Source organism: Rhinatrema bivittatum, chromosome 7, assembly GCF_901001135.1.
Source record: "Rhinatrema bivittatum chromosome 7, aRhiBiv1.1, whole genome shotgun sequence".
Taxonomy (NCBI): Eukaryota; Metazoa; Chordata; class Amphibia; order Gymnophiona; family Rhinatrematidae; genus Rhinatrema; species Rhinatrema bivittatum.
In genome coordinates, this window is record NC_042621.1 from 155,040,117 (window position 1) to 155,065,323 (window position 25,207).

Here is a 25,207-nt window from a genome sequence, read left to right on the forward strand (position 1 = left end):
GACCTTCGGTACCACCATTCCATCATCAGGAAGAAGCCTTCATTCCTGTGAGTACCTCTACGATCTGGTGCTCCAACTCCACCCACCAGCCACGGCATTACCCGCACTGCGGGCTCCTGCCTATCATGAACATCTGGGTGAGATTATACATCCGAGCCTGTTGAACGTATTGGCATTTCATGGATCAGTGTCTTACCTTCCTGCCTACATCATCTATCTACAGCAGTAGGGATGTGGCACAGGCCTTCCATTGCTCCTACCATGTGACAGGGGCCGGCCAATGGCACCGATAGCCCCTGTCACATGGTAAGGGCAAAGGGCCATTGGCACCATTTTGATTAGTGGCAGCCGATGGCCCGAGAGCGGGAGATCGCTCCCAGGACCCCCACTGGACCACCAGGTACATTTAAAAAGTTTTTTGGGGGGTGGGGGAAGCTAAAGGATGTGTTTTAAAGGGTCGGGGTGGGTTTTTTGTTTATCGGCTCAGGCGCAGCCAATAAAAAAAAAAAAACAATCGGACCACACGCAAAAAATGTCCCGATAGTCCCCGAACCCGGAATCGGAACCGATTCTGGTTCCGATTCACATCTCTATAACAGCAGTACAATAAAGCCTCTATCCATACTGTGTCTACTATCTGAGTTCAGCCTATTGGAGTCGTTCCCCACGGGGCTCCTCCCCATGGGCGGAGTCATCTCCACAGTGACCAAGGGTCCACAATGACACAAACTTAACAGATTGCTAATTCCATGGACTCGGCTCAGCTCGCAGCCCTGCAGGCCATCCCTGGCCTAGCCCAGTGGATCACGGAATAACAAAAGTCTTTGGAGAGCCTAGCTACTGCCTTCAATCAGTTACACACTCAACTGAACTCTTCAGCTCCTCCTGTGAAGGAATTGCTGTCACCAGTTGTAACCCTTAAGACCACTGTACCTTTATCCTCATCTACCCACTTTACGGGTGAAGCCAAGATGTGCAGAGGGTTTGTTAATCAATGCAGCATGCATTTTTCATTACAGCCTACCCTCTTTCCCACTGAAGCTTCAAAGACCACCTACATCCTGTCATTTCTAGAAGGATGAGCCCTGGCCTGGGCTTCACCATTATGGGAATGTGAAGATCCTATCCTGAATGACCTACCAGGATTTCTAAAACTTTTTAAGTGTGTGTTTGATGACCCGGATCACCAGACCATCACTGGATCTGCCTTGCTCAACCTTCAGCAAGGTAACAAGCCACTTACAGACTTTGCTATTGAATTTAAGACTCTAGCATCTGAACTACATTGGGACACTGGATGCTTACGTGCCATATTCATGGAGAGTCTCAATTCTCGCGTAAAGGACAAATTGGTGGCTCGTGATTTTCCTGATACCCTTGAGTCTCTGATGGAACTGGCGGGGAGAATTGACTGCCGAATCCGCGATCGTACTCAGGAGGCTAAGAGTCCACAAAAGTCTACGGTGGGGGCTAACCATCCTAAACCTATGCCTATTGCTTCCAGCTTACCGTCTGCACCACTAGAGGAGGAAGAGCCTATGCAACTAGACTGAAGCCATTTGACCTCCAAGGAGAGACATTATCGCAAGTGCATGGGGTTGTGCATGTACTGTGGCCAATTGGGTCACGCAGTCCAAACCTGTCCCATTTGTCTGGGAAACTGATGGGCCTGGGATCTGCAGGAGGACGTCATCTGGGCCTCACCTCTCCTACTCCTCCATTATCATTACCAGTATCCCTGCTTTGCGGAGGTCTTGAATTTCAGACTTTCGCTCTCATTGACTCCGGTGCCGGAGGTAATTTTATTCTGAAGTGCTTGGTTGAACATCTACGGATTCCTACCACTCAAATAGCTAAGCCTCTGCTATTGTCATCTATGCATGGAGAACCACTTCCTGGGGAAATTTCATTAACTACTCAAGCCATTGGCTTGCGCACTGGAGCTCTACACTCAGAATCTATTTCTTTTCTAGTATTGGAAAAAGCCATGCATCCGGTGGTATTGGGGCTGCCGTGGCTTCAAGACCATATGTCACAATTTAATTGGGCTACCTTGGAACTGTGTTGGTGGGGACCAGACTGTCATGGTCAGTGTCTTGCGGAAGTTTCACCGCTCATCTGCATGCTCACTACCCCATCATTACCTGGCTTACCTCCACAATACGCCTTCTTCCATAATGTTTTCTCAAAGCAAGCAGCTGATGTTCTTCTGCCACACAGAGAGTTTGACTGTGCCATAAATCTGAAGCCAAATTAAGAACCTACCAAAGGAAGAATCTACCCTCTTTCAGTAGCTGAGACTAAAGCTATGTCTATCTACATCAAAGAAAATCTACAAAAGGGATTTATCAGACCTTCCAAATCTCCTGCTGGTGCAGGCTGCTTTTTCATAGGGAAAAAGGATGGCACCTTACGCCCCTGCATCGACTACAGGGGTCTGAATGAGATTACCATCAAGGACAGGAACCCCCTGCCCTTAATATCTGAACTGTTCGATACGCTCCAAGGAACCAAAATAGACTTAAAAGGAGCTTACAACTTGGTGCATATTCGAGAAGGAGACAAATGGAAGACTGATTTTAACACCTGTGATGGACACTTTGAATACTTTATCATGCCCTTCGGTTTAAGTAACGCACCTGCAGTCTTTCAAAACATGATGTACGTAAAAGAGGCAAGACATGGGAGTATCCCATCTCATGGGAGAACTATGGCCCAGAGGAAAACTTCTGGGAACCGCTGGCCAATATTACAGATAAAGAGATGGTACTTCAATTCCACCTGGCACACTCTCGCAAGCCCAGACCACCTGAAAGAGGTCTTGGAGGGGGGCCCTTTGAAGGGGGTTACTGTTGTGTCCGTCGGTCGCAGATAGCTGTGACCGCTCTGCCTTACCTCTTTTTCTCCTCTTACATTCTCCTTGGGCAAGATGGCTGCCTCCAGTGCTGAGGGTCTCGGCGTTTCCAAACTAGCATGGGCGTCCCAGTCCGCCATGCTCACTCCTGTGGCCTCCTAAGGCGCGAGTGCACACATCTCCTACACTCAAATACACGTCATGGCTGGAACCTCGGGGGCGGCTCCACCGCATGATGTCAGTACCTCCGGGTATATAAAGCCTCCGCTTCCGCTACCACCTTGAGTTAGCAAGGACTTCGGTTTAGCTTCTCTGACTGCTCTAAGCTGCTCGCTTAGACGCCACTTTCACTCCAAGGGCCTTGCTCCTGTAGAAACTCTAGACACTCGCTCCTCAGGGGTCTCTCACTTCCAACTACCCTTCGGGGCCTCACTAACTAAGACAGCCGTTCCTCGGGGGCCTTTCTCTATCTTCTACATTTCAGTATATCGGACTATCAGGTACTCGCTCTTCGAGGGCCTACCAGCCTATGTATCCTGCACCACGGACCTTCGGTCCCACCATTCCATCATCAGGAAGAAGCCTTCATTCCTGTGAGTACCTCTACGATCTGGTGCTCCAACTCCACCCACCAGTCGTGGTGTTACCCGCACTGTGGGCTCCCGCCTATCGTGAACATCTGGGTGAGATTATACATCCAAGCCTGTTGAATGTATTGGCACTTTGTGGATCAGTGCCTTACCTTCCTGCCTACATCATCTATCTACAGCAGTACAATAAAGCCTCTATCCATACTGTGTCTGCTATCTGAGTTCAGCCTATCGCAGTGGTTCCCCACGGGGCTCTTGCCCATGGGTGGAGTTATCTCCACAGCGACCAAGGGTCCACAATGCCACAAACACAACAGCATATTCATTGTGGATATCCTGAAAACCTGACCCATTTGTGGCCCTCAAGGACTGGAGTTCACCATCACTGGTTTAAACAATGTAGAAATTTCAAAACCCAACATTCCTGCCCCTGGCTTAGAAACATACTTTCTTGTGGAAAAATATTAATGATGGGCAAGGATCCCATCACATGTGTTTATATTGTGGACTCAGGGACAGCATAATAAAAAAGGAATAATTTGATATTGAGGTTATTAGTGTATTGTGGGAGAAAGATGTACTATAGAATTAATAAATTCACTAATCATACAAATAACCTAAAATAGTAACAAACTAAATAACTACCTAAATTCTAGTTACCTGGCTAGAATTTAGCCAGATAAGTCAGAAGTATTCTAAGAGGTGGGAGGCTTTCTAGGGAAGAGCTAAACCAGCTGGTTAACTTATGCAGCTAACTCTGGATGGGCCATAGGGCTGTCCTAAAGTTAGCTGGTTATACCTAACCTGCTAAGTTTAAGATAGCTGGGTATATTCAGCATTACCTCACTGCTGAAAATACACTGCTAGTTAGGTTAGGTATAACCTGTTAGCTTCCATGAAGCCAGATATGGGCTTAATATAACTAGGTAAGTCATTTAGATGGCTAAGTATTATGTTATTCAGTTAAATAGTGTTTGAATATGGCCCTTTTGGTTTTCTGCTTAAACCAAACTGGTCTTATAGTGGATTACAATCAATTTATAATAACATTCTTTTTCATTGGTAAATACTAAGCATCAAAGGGAATTTCATAGAGGTTATACTGAGAGAAAGAAGACTGAAGGGGGGATGAGGTGATCAAATAAAGGAGTAACAGGGTGTCATAGTAGAAGTGACTACTAGATTCATTAGGGAGCAAGGCAATGGAAGAAGCCTAGGATGCATGCTTTGGTAAAGGTATACCCTTGGTGCAGGGGTTAAAGAAAGGAGATCTGGGGGTAGAGGATACAGTTAAATGAATGAGTTCCTGTTATGTTTAAGGAAGGATGTGAACCCCTGAGCTGAGATGAGCAATGTTTCCGCTCACAGGGAGGAGCCCTGTGAGCCTCACCGTCAGCAGGCACAGTCTCAGTGACGTGGGATACAGCTAGGAATGAAGACTTTATTAAATAGGAGGGAAGAAGTGGTCTCCACAGAAATGGAAATATATTCATACAGTCCTGGGCAATGGAATTTACCCAGAGTGAGACACAGCTAAGAAGATCTGGTAGTGGCCCGCGGAGCGGGTTACGCCGAGGATCCCCTCTGATGAGCGTAGGCAGCTTCAGGAATACAGATCCGGTAGTGGCCCAAGGAGCGGGGTATGCCGAGAATGTCTGTACAGTAGATGTTGAAGAACTGGTTGCAATGCCGGAACCCGGAAGTGGCTCCTATAGATGGTGTGTAGGTATTCTGTAGAGTAGGACAGTGAATGACTTCCACAGAAGAGAGGTGGTAGTGGCCCGAGGATTGGGGTACGCGACGTGGAATCCACAATGCAGTCTGTATAGTAGAAGTCAGTAGAAGTACTCACAGTAGGTGGTTCTGGAGAGAGATAAAGACCTGAGAAGCAGGTCCAGTAGCAGTCAGGCAGGAAGGCCCTCCGAGGAGCTGATAGCTGGGAACGCAGGGGAGCCTCCAAGGAGTGGGTACTCAGGGCGTCCGTATGTGAAGACCGAGTCAGGAACAGGAAGTCCTTGAAAGTGGAGAATATAGCAAGATGGAACTCCTTGCTAACTTGAGGAAGGCAAGGGCAGGTCAGATTAAATACACTGGTAGTTGACATCATCGGGCGGGGATGCCCCCGAGGTTTCCGCCATGACGTGTTCAAATGATGCCCTTGCGCGCACGCATCTAGGTAACTTCGGGTCCAAGATGGTGGTCGGCAGCGCCCACGCTGTCCTGGGAATGCTGCAGAGGTTGGCGTGGACTGGAAGAGACTGCCATTCTTCCCAGACCTGATGGAGTGGGGAAAAAAGAGGTGAGCATGTGAAGTTGCAGCCATCTGTGACTGACAGGCGTAACAGTTTCAGTAGTCAAGGGATAAGAGGAAGTCTACATTGCTGTCTGGATGCTGTTGTCACAGTCTTTGAGTTGAGTTTAGGAAGGCTAAGGAAAGAAAGCTTTGCTTGTATATCCAACATTTGCCTTTTTTTCTGATGGTAAGGTAAGAACTTTCAAGTTGGAGGGAAACTGACATCTTATTCTAAAGTTTTGGGGCAACGCAGCAGAATGCATGGAGTCTGGTGCAAGTTAGTCTTGCAGAAGCTGCGGGATGGATGAGGGAGAAGAGGAGAGGCATTTGGAAGGAGCAAAGTTCTCTTGAGTGGATATAGGATAGTGGAAATTGGGTGAGATAGTCCAGGGCAGAGTTGTTTACACATTTTTGGACAAAGCACAGAGTTTTGAATTGCATTTGGAATTCGACAGGGAGTCAGAGCAACTGTTTCAAAATTGGTGTTAATTGGTCAGTTGCTTTGGCCTCTACCAGAATTCTTGCAGCTGTACTTTTTTGTAAGAATTGGAGGCATTTGAGATCATATTCTGAGGTGCTTTGGAAAAAAGGATATACAGTAGTCTATGCTGATGGTTATTAGTGCATGGATCAAGGTAACAAGGTTGTCTTTGTCAAAGTAGTTATGAAGTTTCCAGATCTGTTCCACTCCACTCATGATTTTGTAGACCTCTACTAAAAACTACGAATTGTTTGACACTTATTTCTATTTATATAACAAGAAGGGTAAGTGACTTACTTAAGTTCACATAGTGAGTGACTATGAATTAACTCAAATTTGCACCTCTAGACTTTACAGAGTATTTTCAAAATAGTCATCAAGCTATAATGTAATTTCAATTTGCACAATTAAAATAGCCTACCATGTTTTCTTTTTCTAAACAGAGTTGTACTTTGTAATGACCCAGAAATGACCTTAATGCCAGCCAATATTCCAAAAGAGACATTTAAACTTCGAATAGAGAAAACCGCTATCAGGAGGGTCCCTGGCGAAGCTTTCTGCCTTCTTTCTAAACTTGAATTCCTCTGGATGCCCTATAACTCTATAATCAGCCTCAGTCTTCTCACCTTCAAGGGCCTGATCAACTTACAGGAACTCCGACTGGATGGAAATGACCTTTCTTCATTCCCATGGGAAGCTCTTGCTGCTATGCCCCAATTAAGATTGCTGGACTTGTGTAACAATAAACTCAGCTTGATCCCAAAAGAAGCTGCTCAGTATCTGAAGAGCATCACGTATTTGGATCTTTCCAGCAATAAACTAATTACTCTTCCAAATGAGCTAATTACAACTTGGCTGAATTTCCAGGCAGATCCTTACATCTCAGGCGACTATTCCAGGCTCATTTTAGGTAAGCAGTATTAGATTTGCTAACATGTGGAAACTCTTATTAATAATAATAATAATAATAATAATAATAATAATATGACATAATTAACAGCTAACTGTATGCATGCTCATTAAGCACTGTCCTACTTTTCATGGCAAGAACTAGCATAATACACAAATTTCTTTCTGAATATATATTGAGGCACTGAGGTAATGTTTGTGAATTATCCACAGTTATTCCCTGTCATTGTTAAAACATTTTCATATGCGCTGTTTCCACACCATACATTATTCATCTTGTAATAGATTTGAGGTCCTTTTTGCATTGAAAGATCTAGTGCTTTATATAACATAGACCAATATTGGTAACAGGACTTTTATTTTTAGGTTCAGACTTAGGAGGAACAATGTTTTTCAGTACTGAACCTGATTCCCATTAATAATTATTTCTAACACTAGAAGTGTGTGTACATCTATCTATAAAAAGATCCATCTGGCTTAAACTGCAGCTTTGTAGAGCACATTTTAATTCAGAATGCTTTAGAAGCATTAGGCACTATCCCAGAGTTTATAGGTGATGTTCCCCAGCTATAACCAATATTCTTACTCTGCAGAAGCATTGCTTTTTTCTAATATGTATGAATTTACATATTAGAATGTATGAATGTATGAGTTTACATATTGCTCTGTTCTTTGCAATTATTTAATAGCTATGTAGTACTGTAGTTTTTGTTTTTGACAGTTACATATAGTGGCTTATTTATTTATCCTTTACCAAATGCTCGATTACAAACAGTATTGTACCATCAGGCACCATGCCTGGCGCAGCACTATTTGAGAAAGTGTGGTGCAAGACTCTGCTTGTCTGTAGCTATTTTGAAAATGATTGTTTGCCTTTCCTCCTTTTTTCTTGAGAAGTCATCACCTTAGAGATCTGTGTATTTCACACTTAATATAACAGAGGTTGATTTCTCTGTTATGATTGCTACTGTGAAACATGCACTGCTGAGTGTTATGGGTTATGTGAGGTGCAAAGCATGACACGTTTCAGAGTATAGAGTCCGGGGGATATATAATCAGGTGGTATAATGCACTTTATGTTGGAATGGATAACAAAGCATCTTAGGATGTACTATACCTCTGACTTATTTCACATTTAAATAGCAGCAACAACTTACTTAGCATCTTTTCTAATAGTATATTTCCCAGATATTTAACTTAATATTACTTCATTCAGCATGTACAGGTCCAAAAAAAGTAAATAAAAGCACTTCATATTGATGAAGGCTAAATCACTTGTACTAACTACACATCACATTCTAATATAGCTATCAACCTTTGAGTGGTTAGGTGCATAAAGCAAATAACAGTTGTAACATCTAATAACCATTCTAAGTCATTTTCTGAGCATTTTACTTTTGGTTAAGTGGAATCATCAGTGCCTCACCATAAATCTTCATTCCCTCCGAGGCCGCTTCGAAATCGTGCAGCGCGCTCCGAAATCGGGCAGCGCGTGCAGGGCTCGGCGCACGCAAGTTGCACAAATGTGCACCCCCTTGCGCGCACCAACCCTGGATTTTATAAAATCCGGCACACTTTTAGAAAATCTATGTGTGTGTCTGCGAGAGAGTTTCTGTGTGTGTTTGTGTAAGAACTTCTGTGTGTATCTGTGTGAGAACATGAGTGCCTTGAATGTGTCTGTGTCACTCGTAGGCTCTCACAGTCACACACACACACACATAAAGTATCGGTGAGGGTGAGGGAGCAGCAGCCTGCTCATGTTAGAGAGAGGGAGTGTGTGAGAGAATGAATGTTTTATTGGGCATGTGTGTGTGAGAGAGAAGATAAAATTTGTGTAACCCTACCTCCCCTAATCCAAGCCAGTTCCAGGGTGACTGGAAATCAGATCCCAGGTATGGAGAGCAGGTTTTAAAATCCTTAATATATGTACACACCCCTATACTTCGGCATGGTCCTCCCATATCAACACAGTACTATTTGCCAAAACTCAAAGAATAACAACCCCATCTGTGAAAAAGAATGCCACAAATATTACACCAGAATCTAAAATATCAATACACCTCCTATCAGGAAAACAGATCAGGCCAAGCTACTACAGATCCCTACAGAGAAACCACATGCTAAAAGAATGCTTCAACTCAGTCTTTGCATGCAGAACACAAACTCTTACCAAATACAGAATAAAGCCACATAAAGTATAAATAGAAATGTGCAGATAAAAACTGAACTGTAAAACGTATCACGCCAGACTCTATACAGTGCAACAATGGGAAAACAAAAATGTTATCATTCCTCATGAAACAATCAGTAAAATCAAGATATATAAATCATGAATCATAATTATAAAATCATACTAATAAAATAATTTCAAAACAGCTGATGAATAGAATATCCAATAATTAAAGACTGAAGCAAATTTTGAAACCTTTACCAAACACCAATAAAATATTTCAAAACAGCACACACATCACATACTACCCAATAATTAAAATGGTAGTCAATCAAGAAAAATGAACTTAAAAAGCCATCTTTACTTACCCTCTCCAGCAGTTCACCTACTCCTTTCCCTTGCAGGCCACACCAGAAGCAGCAGTAGCTGCTGAAGCTGTCCTCACGGTCCTCTTCCTTAGGGACCACAACCAGTCTCTTCTCTCTCTCACATACACACACCAGTCACACCCTCAAGACCAGTTTCTCTCTCACACACCAATCATCTCCCCGACCAGTCTCTCTCTCTTTCTCTTTCTCTCTCTCACATACCCACACACACACACACACGCAAGCACACATATACCTGTCATCTCCCTGATCAGTCTCACACATACACATGTCACCTCTCTCAATCACACAATGCTCTCGATCCCTCTTACACACAGGATTTCAATCACACACATGCTCTCTCTATTTCACTAGCACACAAGCTCTCAATCACACACATGTTCTATCTCACTTACAACCCAAACAACAAACAATGTACTGGTCCTAAGTTAATATAGCATATAGAACGCCAAAACAACTTATGTAAGACCCTCTAATCACGAGTAGACAATTTATATGGACAACTCGTTTCTCATAGGGGTCTCTGTTACTTTAATAATAATTGTCCATAAGATTAATTTTTCTTAGTTTTTTAAAGTTTTCTTTAAAAAGTTACCACAATAATTAAAGGGAACTTCCCAATTGAAATCAGAGAAAACGGGTACTTATCCACACTGTACAGCTTCTCTTGTTTTTCACTTTCAGGCAATAAAGCAAGTGTCTTTCTTCAAACTATCAGTCATATGATTATTCATGTAGGAGATATGGAACCGAAAGACATCCTTAGTCAACTTCCCTTTTAAATGGGAAGATTCCAGTCTTAGTCATTTAAAAATATACATTTTCTAAAGGCTTAAAAAAAAAATAGCAAAACCGTTTCAGACTGGAACTATTCTAGTCTTCATGCTTAAATTATACTTAAAAAACAAACAAACCCACAAACAAACCCCACCTGGCATCAGTATCTTAAATTTGTGATTTTGCTGAGATGAACATTTTAAATATTTTAATTTTTTTTTGCTTTAGTATTTGTCTCCACCCACTTTGCTAAATTTTATTTTCCAGAAGAGGGATGCTTAAAATTCAGTAATTTCATCTTTCATCCAACTTTTCAAAAGTTGCGCTACCAGCACAAAAGTTGAGGTATATGTATTATCACATTTCATTTTTTTTTTAAACTGGCAGATTCCTTCCTCACATACATAGCACACACACAGAAGCACCATTCCTTTCTCACATTCACACATACACACACACACGCACACACACAGAAGCACCGTTCCTTTCTCACATTCACACATACACACACACACACACAGAAGCACCGTTCCTTTCTCACATTCACACATACACACACACACACACAGAAGCACCGTTCCTTTCTCACATTCACACATACACACACACACACACAGAAGCACCGTTCCTTTCTCACATACACACAGAAGCACCCTTCCGATCTAAGGCCCCCAGCTGAACAGCTGGTCTCCGGCGGCAATTAGCAGCACCGGTGTTCACTTCTTCGGCCCCCGCCGGCCTCAATTTTAATTTCTATGGCTCCCTGGCTTGGTCTCTGGCGGGGGCCGAAGTAATTAAAATCGAGGCTGGCGGGAGCCGAAGAAGTGAACACCGGTGCTGCTAACAGCAGCCAGAGACCAGCTGTTCAGCGGGGGCCTTGATTTTAATTTCTTCGGCCCCCGCCGGCCTCGATTTTAATTTCTTTGGCCCCCCAGTTTGGTCTCCGCTTGAGGCTGGCTAGGAGGTGCCCTTCTTCTTTTCTTCGGCCTCCGCCGCCGCCGCCGCTGGCCTTGATTTTAATTTATTCGGCCCCTGCCGGCTTGGTCTCCGGCGGGAGCTGGCTGGGAGGCTCCCATCTTCATTTCTTCAGCCCCCGCTGACTTGGTCTCCCACGGGGGCTGGCTGATCTTCTTTTCTTCGGCCTCTGCCGGCCTCGATTTTTATTTCTTTGGCCCCCGCTGGCTTGGTCTCCAGTGGGGGCTGGCTGGGAGGCGCTGAGGCTGGGCTGAGGAAGAGCCATGCGGTCGAGACCACGTGACCAGCTAGACCGGCCCACCAGGGGAAGCCCGATCCCCCGATAGGCCAATCCGCCCCTGGCCATGCCCCTACCCGCGCACGGACCACCCGGCCTCTTGTAGGGCCATGGGCAGGTCCTAGCTCCGCAGCTCGCCCTGATTGAACACACGATATAAGGAAGTCCCTACCTGCACTTCCTTGCCTTGGCAATCGGGTCGGCACTGTAAGTGTACTAGTTTGCCTCCACGTTCACAGTCTTGTTCCAGTCTTGTTCCGGCATCCTACAGTTCCAGCGTCCTACTGTTCCAGCCTTGTCCAGATTCCTTCTGTTCCAGCATCTGTCCGTCCTGTCTCCCCAGGTAGTACCCTCGAACTGTCTCTCAGGTACTGACCTCGGCCTGCTCCTTGACCATTCTGTTCGCTGCCTGGATCCTGACCTTTGCCTGCCTTGTGACCTCATCTGACCTCTGGAACTTGACCCCTGCTTCGTTGACTACTCCTCGGACTGATCCTCAGATTCTGACCCCGGCTGCCATTGACCACGTCTTCTGATTCTGGCTTTGTCCCTTGCCTTGTCATCGCCTATGCTGTACTGGCCATCCTTGCCTCTCCAGACCTACAGCCTAGTGACCGACTGTGCTCCCTTGTTGCTCATGGGCACGCCTCTCTACTACCTCTCCAGGAGACCCTGCGAGGCCCACCTAAGTCCAAGAGGCCCGGGTCCCTACAGGGTCCACCCGGGGAGACCGCGGGCTTCCAGTGGTGCTCATCCTAGCCTCTGTCTCCTCCTGTGTACCGCCCCCTGGGGGCAGGTGCTTCCTGGTCCCTACCAGGGAGCCGTTCTTCACTGCCCCAGGACAAGGGTCCACCTCCAAGCGCAACATGATTAATGTTTTATATTTTTATTTTATTTAATGTTTTATAAAAAATAGTAATGTTTCTATTTTTCTGTTGTTGCTCTGCTGACTTGTTGTGACTTTCAATTCAGTTCTTCGCATCACGTTTCTATTTATACTTTCTGAGCTCTTTATTCTGTATTTAGTCAGGGTCTTTCTGTGTTCTGCATATGTGACCGAGGTGAGGTATTTTGCTAGAATGTAATTTCTGTGAAGGGATCTATAGCAGCCTGGTTTCCTAATAAGAGCTTTTATTAGTGTTCTAGGGCCTGTAATATGTGCAGTGTTTCCTTTTCATAGATAAGGTTGTTAGAGTTGTTTTGGTATGGGAGGTTTACTATATTGTAATGGTAATCCTGTTTGTTCATAGCTCTCTGAGGGACAAGCTCACATCCAATATGCATTACAAAAAGTCTAATTCCGTGGGAGATCCAAATGTCGTTTTTTGCAGGATTTTCAGGTTGGCACCACAGGAGTGCATGTAAATATAATACACACGTTGTAAGTGATATTTTTGCCTCAGAAGACTGTACTCTTGAATGTTTTTTTTCATGTAAAATTTGTTATAAATGCATAATTTAATTGTGTGTAAAGGGTGTGGGAGTGTGTGGGGGCGTGTGTGTGTGCAAGGCTGTATGGTTTGTCTAGGGTACCTAATATACTTCCTTATCCATGGGTTCTGGGCAGGAGGGCTTGAACGTTTTTAAAAATATAGATTGCAGGTCGGAGCTGGGCTTTATTTGATAGGCCTGGTACAGTTACTGAATTAATCGGTGGGGGGGGGGGGGGGCAGCACAGTAATGTTTCGCACAGGGCAGCAAAAAAAAAACTAGTACCAGCCCTGGTCATGCCTCACCTCAGCAGGTCCCCCTCAGACACACATGTGCATCATACTTATAGGTCTTGCAGCGGGAATTGGAGGAGTGGGCATGCACTAATGATGTCACACAGCTGGGTATATAAGCCCCAGCCGCGCTACCTAACATTGCCTCGGCAACGGGTCTCCTGCCTTGCAGTACATGTTGCTGTGTGTTCCTGCTCCTTGACTCAACCAGCCTGCCTCATCCTGGCCTTCTTCCCCTCTAGTCCCAGTGCAGGACACGTTCACCAGCTGCCAGCGTGGGCCTGGTGGGTTCGCCTGCTAGGCTGCGTCAACCACGCCACAGCACAAGGGTCCACTATCCTTACATACTGATAACTTATACCTCATACATAATGTAAGGTACTCTTCAAATTGTTCTTTTTGAGCAATTGTTATAATTCAAAGGATTCATTAGTAACTATTTGTCTCTTGGCAGGTGTAAGTTAAAATAATTGCAAAGTAAAATAAAAATGTTAGAAGCTTTTCTATAGTCATATTTGCATTCAAAAAACAGTCATGTACACTTAAATATTAATTTAGAAGGGGAAATCCTGCTTCCCAATTGGCTAGTAGGCCACACCATTAATGACCTCATCATGCATTAGTAAGGAAAATATCAGCAGGACTTTGAACTTGTATCCACTTCCTGCAATAACCAGACCAGCTAGCATGTCTGCGAAGGAAAAGTCAAATTAGTGACCATTTTCTACCAGATGACAATGCTTTCTCTTTGCAGGTCTTCAGGACAACCCTTGGGTGTGTGACTGTAGGTTATATGATATGGTGCACTTCCTGAATGCCCAGTCCCCTTCCATAACGTTTATAGAGCCAAGACTGAAATGCTTTGCACCACAGAGTCTCTCTGCAATCTTATTCAGCCATGTAGAACTGAGAAAGTGTCAAAGACCAGAGCTTCATATGTCTATGGCAAACATGAATGCCACCTTGGGCAGCACAGTGTTACTGCGGTGTGGTACCACCGGGGTACCCATTCCTGAGCTCAGCTGGAGAAGGGCTAATGGAGTTCATATTAATGGAACAGGTGAGTTTGAGCAAGGATATTACTTATTTCTGTTCTTTTTGCAGTCGTTAAATGTGTTAATGGAACTTTTTGTTGCTGATCTTGCTTTTCCAGGATGGGGGTTCATGAGTATACCTCATGTCAGAGCTTTGCTATGTCATAAGTACTGTATTATTTTAATGATCACAGGCATATAAAACTTGTGGATAATGGTTCCATTCCCTTTTCTTCTACACATTATGGAGGTGATTTTCAATCTGTCTGCATTGGGATAAACACCACAGGTGCTTTCTACCCCGGGGCTTTGCTGACGCTCAAAATGAAAGTACATGTGCTTACTTAACTTTGAAACTTGCTGCAGGTACAAAGTAGGCGCAGTCACTTACACCTGCTGTATCTGGAAAAGTGCATGCAGATATTTGACAATAAGATCTACATATGTACATTTCTTTCCTGGACCTAAACATGGCCTCACGACTGCCTCCTTCTAATGCAGTTAAAAAGTACAAGTATGGTGGGACAATGCACAGACTTTCAGCTGCTCTAAGGCAGTGCAATTTTAAGACAGCAGATTAATGCAGGTAAAACACTTTTTACCCATGGAAATCACTTTGAAAATTGACCTCTCCATGACCTCAAGTAAGCCACTTAGCCTGCCTATGTCACTTAGGGTAGACTCATACAATTTGAGTATGGAAAGGAGGCAATGTTGAACAGCAATTCAGTAAGGCCACATAATATCTTAAATGTTGTCCTGTTTTGGAAAATTTGAGGCCCAAGTGTCTAAATAGCTTTGAATAGGCCAATAATAGATATTTGGAGATAACTAGGCTTTGGGTTTCAAAATGCTTTATTATTCTCATTAAAATATGTATAAGCCTCATGCATATATCTTAGTAAAAGCATACATGCCTTTTCTGAATTTTGAGCAATCAGCTACTAGAGGAGGCTCTAGAAGAGTTATGGGAAACCAGAAAGGCTATGATATCACTCTTGGTCAAAGCCTGCTGGGAGGTACAGTTTTAGGGTAATCGGATCTGGGAAGCTAGAGGGATGTGATTAGGGTAATTGAGGAATATAAATTAACAGAAAAATAGCAGGAAAACATTCAGAGCGAGGAAGTAGCAGTTGCTGGTACTTTGACAGAATGACAGTCCGATTGTATATGGGAATTTCTAAGCACATCTACCCAAAGTGGGCAAATCTCAGCTGAACAGACTGGATGGACCATTGTGATCTTTATCTGCCATTATTTCCTGTCTTACTTTGTTACCTCCAGCACTGATAGGACTAAAGCTGGAGAGGGACAGGAAGTAAATATACAGAGCTTCAATCCCAGGCACACAGTTTCAATTGATTTTAGAGTTCATTATTGTGTCACAAACAGACAGTTCAATACAGTAAAGTGCGGCTGCGGTTACCCTGTTTCTAACCCGCCTTTTACTCACAATTTGGCCGCGTTAGCCTAACCCGCGATTCACTATCCCCTTTAACCCATTCTTACCGCCTCTTTAAATCAACGAGTAACCCCTTCCGCCCGCGGCATGTATATGAGATGTAAACGATCGGATTAGCTATTCCCCCCCATTCAGTAACACGCGCCCCGACTATCGCCTTTTTAATCTGCAGTTTAGCCGTGCGTTCAACCTGCTAATTTACCGCCTACCCCTACCCCTGCGTTAGAGGCAGGGGTAAGGGTAGACGGCAAACTTTTCCCCAAAAGGAAACCTAAAAACCTAAAATCCCCTCCTCCCGAAGCGACTCGACATGTTACCAACTTACTTTTTGTTGCTTTTTCAGCCCTTTCAGCCTTCTCTGCCGTCCTCTGGAGGGGGCAGCCAGCGGCGAAAGCGGCTTCCAGCGGTCCCCGCGCAGGTCCCTGTTCTCCTGGCTCAGCCGCTCCAGCTGCACCTCCAGCTCCTCGATGCGCCGCCGCTGCATCTCCAATAACTTCTGCTGGCTCTCGATGATGTTGTTCAGCTCCATCAGGTACTCCATGGCGCGGCTCTCGGCTCCAATGGCTAGAGCCAGTGAAGCGCATGACGTCACGGCGCGAGCGACGCGAAGCGTACTTTCATTGGCTTAAGCGCCCAAATTGAGGGGCGCTCAAGCCAATGAAAGCACATTGACGGGCGTGCATGACGTACGCAGTGACGTCACGCACGCGCGTTCATGTGCTTTCATTGGCTTGAGCGCCCATCAATTTGGGCGCTCAGGCCAATGAAAGTACGCTTCGTTTCGCTCGCACCGTGATGTCATGCGCTTCGGAGCCGAGAGCCCTCACCGCACCGTGGAGTACCTGCTGGAGCTGAACAACATCATCGAGAGCCAGCAGAAGTTATTGGAGATGCAGCGGTGGCGCATCGAGGAGCTGGAGGTGCAGCTGGAGCGGCTGAGCCAGGAGAACCGAGACCTGCGCAGGGACCGCTGGAAGCCGCTTTCGCCGCTGGCTGCCCCCTCTGGAGGATGGCAGAGAAGGCTGAAAAAAGCAACAAAAAGTAAGTTGGTACATGTCGAGTCGCTTCGGGAGGAAGGGATTTTAGGTTTTTAGGTTTTCTTGGGTTAAAGTTGGGATCCACTTCCTGGTGCCTGTCATTTCAAATGTCATTTGAAATGACAGGTACAGAGCACCCAGGATACTGTATAGGTGCTGTATAAAGTGCCTATACAGTAAAATGGGTTGCGCGGGCCTAACGCTTCACGGACGCTTCTTGGACGGGCTTGCATTTGCAAGCTATTTAAATACAGTATCGAGCGGTAGGTGAGCAGGACTGTGCGTGCGGCAAGTGCGGGTGCGCCCGGCACTAATGCAGCTCTTCCTACCGCTCCTTCCTGTATCGGCCCGAAAGAGAAATGATTCATTATTACAGGGGGGGGGGGGATGATTTTTCAGTATGAAATTCTCCTTTCAACTTGGAGAATATTACCGCCATTATATGGTTGCTTTTGCTTTCATACTGGACTAATCAAGTGGGTCGGTGACCAGTATGGATAAATTTGATATCTTATTTCTAGGTAATTCTCAGATGTAGAGTCTATACCTGATGGGTAGAGCATATTGGGGCTGTGCCAATACTTTGGATTTCTCCATTTCCCAATATACTGTGAAAATATGTTGACAAATAAAGTTCTGGTATTATCTGCAAAAAGTCTTTAAGGTCCATATTCCTGACTAAGGTCCATATCCCTGACTATCTTAAAGTTCACCAGAAAAGTCTATTTAACTAACTTTGGAACAGCTCTTTGGCTGTCCAGAAGTTATCCAGCTATCTAAGCCTGATAATGCTGAAACTTAGCACCTTAGCTCGATAATGCTGAAAATCAGCATTTGTTCAACTAATTTAGCTGGATAGCCAACTTCGCCCTGGAATGCCCCCACTCTGCCCCTCAGTTAGTTTGATAATGATCAGCATGGTAGGATTTTCAAATTCTGCAATTTGTCCGGCTAAGTCCGAACTTAATCGCTGGAATATAATACTTTTGTAAATGTTTATGCAATTTTGAGATTTTTTAAAATTTTTTATCGACACCTACACTGTGGAACACTTCGTGTGAAATGAATTTGTTGTTCTATATTAAAATTATAATAATGGAATTGGAGGAAAGTTTCATATAAACAAGTAGGTGTCTCCGCACCACTGCTTTGTGGTATTATAATCATTAACTGTCCTCCTCCTCCTTTGGTTTTTTGTTGTGTTTATGTGAAACTTTTTTCACCTCTGTGAATTTAAAAAATCTTCCGTGATGTGAATATCAGTCAATTTTGTGTACAAAACGGCACATAAGAACATAAGAACATAAGAAATTGCCATGCTGGGTCAGACCAAGGGTCCATCAAGCCCAGCATCCTGTTTTCAACAGAGGCCAAAAACCAGGCCACAAGAACCTGGCAATTACCCAAACACTAAGAAGAACCCATGCTACTGATGCAATTAATTGCAGTGGCTATTCCCTAAGTAAACTTGATTAATAGCCATTAATGGACTTCTCCTCCAAGAACTTATCCAAACCTTTTTTGAATCCAGCTACACTAACTGCACTAACTACCTTCTCTGGCAACAAATTCCAGAGCTTTATTGTGCGTTGAGTGAAAAAGAATTTTCTCCGATTAGTCTTAAATGTGTTACTTGCTAACTTCATGGAATGCCCCCTAGTCCTTCTATTATTCGAAAGTGTAAATAACCGAGTCACATCTACTCGTTCAAGACCTCTCATGATCTTAAAGACCTCTATCATATCCCCCCTCAGCCGTCTCTTCTCCAAGCTGAACAGCCCTAACCTCTTCAGCCTTTCCTCATAGGGGAGCTGTTCCATCCCCTTTATCATTTTGGTTGCCCTTCTCTGTACCTTCTCCATCGCAACTATATCTTTTTTGAGATGCGGCGACCAGAATTGTACACAGTATTCAAGGTGCGGTCTCACCATGGAGCGATACAGAGGCATTATGACATTTTCCGTTCTATTAACCATTCCCTTCCTAATAATTCCTAACATTCTATTTGCTTTTTTGACTGCTGCAGCACACTGAGCCGACAATTTTAAAGTATTATCCACTATGATGCCTAGATCTTTTTCCTGGGTGGTAGCTCCTAATATGGAACCTAACATCGTGTAACTACAGCAAGGGTTATTTTTCCCTATGTGCATCACCTTGCACTTGTCCACATTAAATTTCATCTGCCATTTGGATGCCCAATCTTCCAGTCTTGCAAGGTCCTCCTGTAATGTATCACAGTCTGCCTGTGATTTAACTACTCTGAATAATTTTGTATCATCCGCAAATTTGATAACCTCACTCGTCGTATTCCTTTCCAGATCATTTATATATATATTGAAAAGCACCGGTCCCAATACAGATCCCTGAGGTACTCCACTGTTTACCCTTTTCCACTGAGAATATTGACCATTTAATCCTACTCTCTGTTTCCTGTCTTTTAACCAGTTTGTAATCCATGAAAGGACATCACATAATTTTGAAGGACTATAAAGTCTCTACTGTTAACTACAAGGAGTAAAATTCAGACTTCCCCGTTAGATGTTGGTGTGTGCTGTCCAAATTCTGACAGTGGTCCCGACACGAACGATCCGTGTTTCATACGTATTGTCTTTCCTCAGGGATGTAAATTGCTGCTGTTCGACCAACTTTTAAAGGATCTGAGTAACTCCATTCAAAAATTTATCGGATGATCTGGGCTGGATGCCTCATGATGGTATCACTCTGACTCCATCTCCGGAAGAGTGATTTATAGATGTTCCGTGACCCCTTTTTATATGCTGGCTATGGAGCGTCAGAATTTGGACAGCACACACCAACATCTAACGGGGAAGTCTGAATTTTACTCCTTGTAGTTAACAGTAGAGACTTTATAGTCCTTCAAAATTATGTGCCGTTTTGTACACAAAATTGACTGATATTCACATCACGGAAGATTTTTTAAATTCACAGAGGTGAAAAATTTTTCACATAAACACAACAAAAAACCAAAGGAGGAGGAGGACAGTTAATGATTATAATACCACAAAGCAGTGGTGCGGAGACACCTACTTGTTTATATGAAACTTTCCTCCAATTCCATTATTATAATTTTAATATAGAGCAACAAATTCATTTCACACGAAGTGTTCCACAGTGTAGGTGTCGATAAAAAATTTAAAAAAATCTCAAATTTGCATAAACATTTACAAAAGTATTATATTCCAGCGATTGAGTTTTATCTCATGATTGTTGATTATAGTTTTAATCGCTGAAGCAGTGGTGTATTTCATTGATAATTTTTGGTAAGTCCGAACTTAGCCAGACAAATGGCACTGAATAGCGGCCTCTTCAAAAATTACAGTTAAGTTTACTAAATAAATAAATTCCCAAAACAAAATCACATCAGAGACAATGATACAATGTTTAAAAATGGTACAGATTTGCATGGATAAAAAACTCACAAAAAATATTATTCCTGCTTCTTTTTGTTCTAGAGGGAAAGATAATTGATTTATTTATTTAGTGAACTAAATACTAAATACAATTACAAATTGATCATTGCAGCTATAAAACAACACTCATAAACACATAATATATTTACCAAAAACATAACAAGATAAAGATATATTATAAATCAAACAGCTTAACCTTGCTTAAAAAATTAGATTTGAGTTGCTTTCTAGTTCAGGGTTCATTGCTCTAACCACTACTACTCCACTCCAGAAGCTTGTTTGAGTCTAGGTGAAAGATATCCTTTCTTACTGCCAACATTCCACAGCATTATTCTCTCCAAAATTCTAACATGCAAAAGCTTCTCATGATGCCAGAATGCACACTTTGCTCTGCTTCTGATGCTTTTTGGGAGAATTTGCTGGGGTTTGATAAGCCCACAGAAGGGAAATCTCTTCTCTCCTTTTTATTTCACCTTCAAATTTCAGATGGGAGGATGAAACCCTCTTGTTGACACAGGAGCATATAGGGTGACTACTGAAGTTCTTGGTGGACCACAAAATTTCATACATCCAATATGATCATGATCATGCACGTCCCCACACCCCAACCCAGCCCGCACGAACAAGAAACCCTGGTTCTCAACCGAACTAAGGAAACTCAAACAGGATCTACAACACAAAGAACAACGCTGGCGGAAAGATTCCTCCCCTTCCTCACTTGCTTCATACAAAACTGCAATGAGCTACTATAGGACATCCATTACCCGCACCAAACGAGATTTCTACGCCAAAAAAATACACGGCTTCTTATATGACCCAAAAACTCTGTTCTCATATGTAGCTGCCCTTACCACACCTATGCCCCTCACCATCCCAGAAGAAGAAGCCCAGAACAAATCCACAGAGTTGGCTATCTTTTTTGATAACAAAATCAAAAACCTACTTGCCCCCCTGGCATCAACTAACACTTCCCCAAACCCTTCGCAACCATTAAGCCTCGCAACCAATAACCCTCCACCAACTATCTACAGACCGTCACTAGAAATTCTTGAACAGACATCCTCCCTGGAAATTGAATCAATAATCAAGAAAATGAAACCTTCCACTCATCCATTGGACCAAATACCAACCAAACTACTTCTCACCATCCCTAACACCATTGCTAAACCGCTGGCAGACATCATAAATTGCTCCCTCAATCAAGGATCGGTCCCGGACTCCTTAAAAATTGCTTCACTTAAACCCTTACTTAAAAAACCCAACCTGGACCCAGCCAACCCTGCAAACTTCCGCCCCATTGCAAACCTACCTTTTATAGCCAAGCTAATGGAAAAGCTTGTCAACATCCGACTCACAGACTACCTTGACTCCCACAATATTCTCTACCCCTCTCAATTCGGATTCAGGAAACGCCTAAACACAGAATCCCTCCTTCTTTCTCTAACGGACAACATCCTGATGGGCCTTGACAAGGGACAATCTTACCTGCTAGCCCTTCTCGACATCTCTGCCGCGTTCGACACGGTAAACCACACTATCCTCTTAAACCGTTTAATGGAAATAGGCATATCCGGCTCTGCACTGCTCTGGTTCACATCCTTTCTGAACAACAGACACTACAAAGTCAAAATAAATGACAAAGAATCTCACTCCATTCCATCAAACCAAGGCGTACCTCAGGGTTCGTCACTTTCCCCTACCCTGTTCAATATATATCTACTCCCTTTATGCCAGCTACTCAATAGTCTCAATCTCACCCACTTTATATACGCGGACGATGTTCAAATCATAATCCCCATCTCGGACCCCATCTCTACTCTAAATTTCTGGAACAACTGCTTACAAGCCATCAACCTTCTGCTCTCTAGTCTCAACCTGGTCCTAAATACTTCCAAAACGGAACTACTGGTTATCTCCCCTAGTGACAACAACCCCCTCGCAAATAATGCTAGCACCCCATTAGCAAACCAGGTCAGAGATCTTGGGGCCACCCTTGACTCTAGAATGAATTTCAAAAAATTCATTAACGCCACAACCAAAGAATGCTTCTTCAAGCTACAGGTCCTGAAGCAACTTAGACCGCTCTTACACTTCAAGGATTTCCGTTCGGTGCTTCAAGCCATACTGTTTTCAAAGATCGACTATTGTAACGCTCTATTACTTGGTCTCCCCGCTTCGTCCACCAAACCTCTTCAGATGCTGCAAAACGCAGCGGCTAGGATCCTTACAAACACTCGTCGCAAGGACCATATCACACCAATCCTAAAAATCCTACACTGGCTGCCCATCCAATATAGAATACTTTTCAAGGCTCTCACCATCATCCACAAATCCGTCTACCAGCAATCCACTCTCCAACTCACCTTCCCACTCGAATTACATACTTCAGCAAGACCGATCAGAACTGCCTACAAAGGTTCGCTCAAGGCCCCCCCCCAACAAATCATCTGTCCACAACTCTATTCACAAGCGTGCTCTTTCAACAGCAGGTCCACTACATTGGAATTCACTTCCCCAAGACTTACGCCAAGAACAATGCCATTCAACATTCAGAAAGAAATTGAAAACCTGGCTGTTCGCAGAAGCCTACCGCTGAAGGATCTCCTCAACCATCACTGTCTCTCATTCTCCCCCCCCTCCTTAATCCCTCCCCCCCCCCCCCTCTTTTCCCTCTCCCCTTCCCCCCCACCCAACCTCACCCTTTCCTTCTCCCACTGGACATACCATGCTAATAACTGCCTAGGATAAATCTATGTTTACGTATCTTATAGTTTTTGTTGATTATATATATATATTTATCTCTCTCTAATTGTTTCTTAGTTTAAATTCTGAACTGTCTTCCATTGCCCAGGTTTTACGCTCCCTGTTTAATGTAACTTTACTTTCTACCTTGATGTTAATTGGTTTCCCCTCAGTTACATTGTAAACCGGTACGATAAGACCTAGTCTTGAGCATCGGTATAGTAAAAGAAATTAAATAAATAAATAAAATAACACACACACATCCCTCCATGCACATCTCCACTTACCCCCACACATATACTCCCCATACATCCATACCTATTCACCCACAAACACACTCCATCTCAATCCTCCCCCTCCCCCCAACTATACCCATAAACACCAATTTTGCAACTCTTCTTTTGGAAAACATTCCTGAAGCCATGCTTTTGCATGCTTCCCCTACTTGTTTCTTATTCCATAGGAAGAAAAGGAAAGATAATTAACACATTTTCTCCCATAAGAAATATTGCAATCTGCGTGGCAATAAGGAGGTCCAATAAGCTACTCATTCTCTGAGCTGCTGTAAATATGTTTGGGGTGGAGGATTTTGAAAGTTGAATAAAGCCTGTGTACAAGGGACTGGTGGATGTAACCTCAAGTTAATTGTATTATTACCTGGTTAAGATCACTTTAGCCATCTTTTTTATGTTTACTGTATGTGTAGGGAACCTCTGGTTTCCCTTACTAAAAGGAATTAGGGATGTGCAGCCAAAAAGTTTTCGTTGCATTCGTGATACGTATTCGTGGGGGGTCAATTCCGTTTCATGCGGAAGTATGGAGAATTCCATAAGTTGTCGATCTGTAAATACGTTACTACGGTGAGTTAAATTAGTGTCCCAGCTAAAATTAAAATTAACTACAACCCCCCACCCTCCTGACTCCCCCCCCCCAAGACTTACTAAAACTCCCTGGTGGTCCAGCGGGGAGTCAGGAAGCCATCCCTGCACTCGTTTGCCGGTTTCATCACGGCGTGTCACAGGGGCTACCGGTGCCATTGGTCAGCCCCTGTCACATGGTCACTGGTGCCATCTTGTGCTACTACCATGTGACAGGGGCTGCCCAATGGCACCGGTAGCCCCTGTGACATAGTATGGGCAAAGGCTATCGGCGCCATTTTGAGTCCTGGCATCGGACGGCAGGTCGCTCCGGGACCCCTGTTGGACCCACAGGGACTTTTGGCCAGCTTGGGGGGGCGTCCTGACCCCCACAAGACTTGCCAAAAGTCCAGCGGGGGTCCGGGAGCGACCTCCTGCACGCCGGCCGTGTGATGCCAATACTCAAAATGGCGCCGATCGCCGTCATAGTGAGGGCAAAGGCGACCGGCGCCATTTTGAGACTCAAAACCGCCATCCGATGCCAATACTCAAAATGGCGCCGATCGCCTTTGCCCATACTATGTCACAGGGGCTACCGGTGCCATTGGTCAGCCCCTGTCACATGGTAGTAGCACAAGATGGCACCAGTGACCATGTGACAGGGGCTGACCAATGTCACAGGCGCCATTTTGAGTATTGGCATCGGACGGCGATTTTGAGTCTCAAAATGGCGCCAATTGCCTTTGCCCTCACTATGACGGCGATCGGCGCCATTTTGAGTATTGGCATCGGACGGCGATTTTGAGTCTCAAAATGGCGCCGATCGCCTTTGCCCTCACTATGTGTGTCATAGTGAGGGCAAAGGTGATCGGCGCCATTTTGAGTATTGGCATCGGACGGCTGGCGTGAAGGAGGTCACTCCTGGATCCCCGCTGGACTTTTGGCAAGTCTTGTGGGGGTCAGGAGGCCCCCTAAGCTGGCCAAAAGTCCCTGTGGGTCCAATGGGGGTCCCGGAGCGACCTGCTGTCCGATGCCAGGACTGAAAATGGCGCCGATAGCCTTTGCGCATACTATGTCACAGGGGCTACCGGTGCCATTGGTCAGCCCCTGTCACATGGTAGGAGCACAAGATGGCGCCGGTGACCACGTGACAGGGGCTGACCAATGGCACCGGTAGCCCCTGTGACACGCCGTGATGAAAC

The 25,207-nt window shown here is 44.4% G+C and overlaps 1 protein-coding gene across 1 annotated transcript in view; it reads left to right on the forward strand.

Annotated features, from left to right (window-relative positions):
• LRIT1 (leucine rich repeat, Ig-like and transmembrane domains 1) overlaps positions 1–25,207 on the forward strand; it is a 67,090-nt gene that overhangs the window by 26,690 nt on the left and 15,193 nt on the right. Inside the window, exons 2-3 of the mRNA XM_029610700.1 lie at positions 6,662–7,128; positions 14,194–14,499. Coding sequence (XP_029466560.1) covers positions 6,662–7,128; positions 14,194–14,499 — 773 coding nt within the window. The remainder of the gene's footprint in view (positions 1–6,661; positions 7,129–14,193; positions 14,500–25,207) is intronic.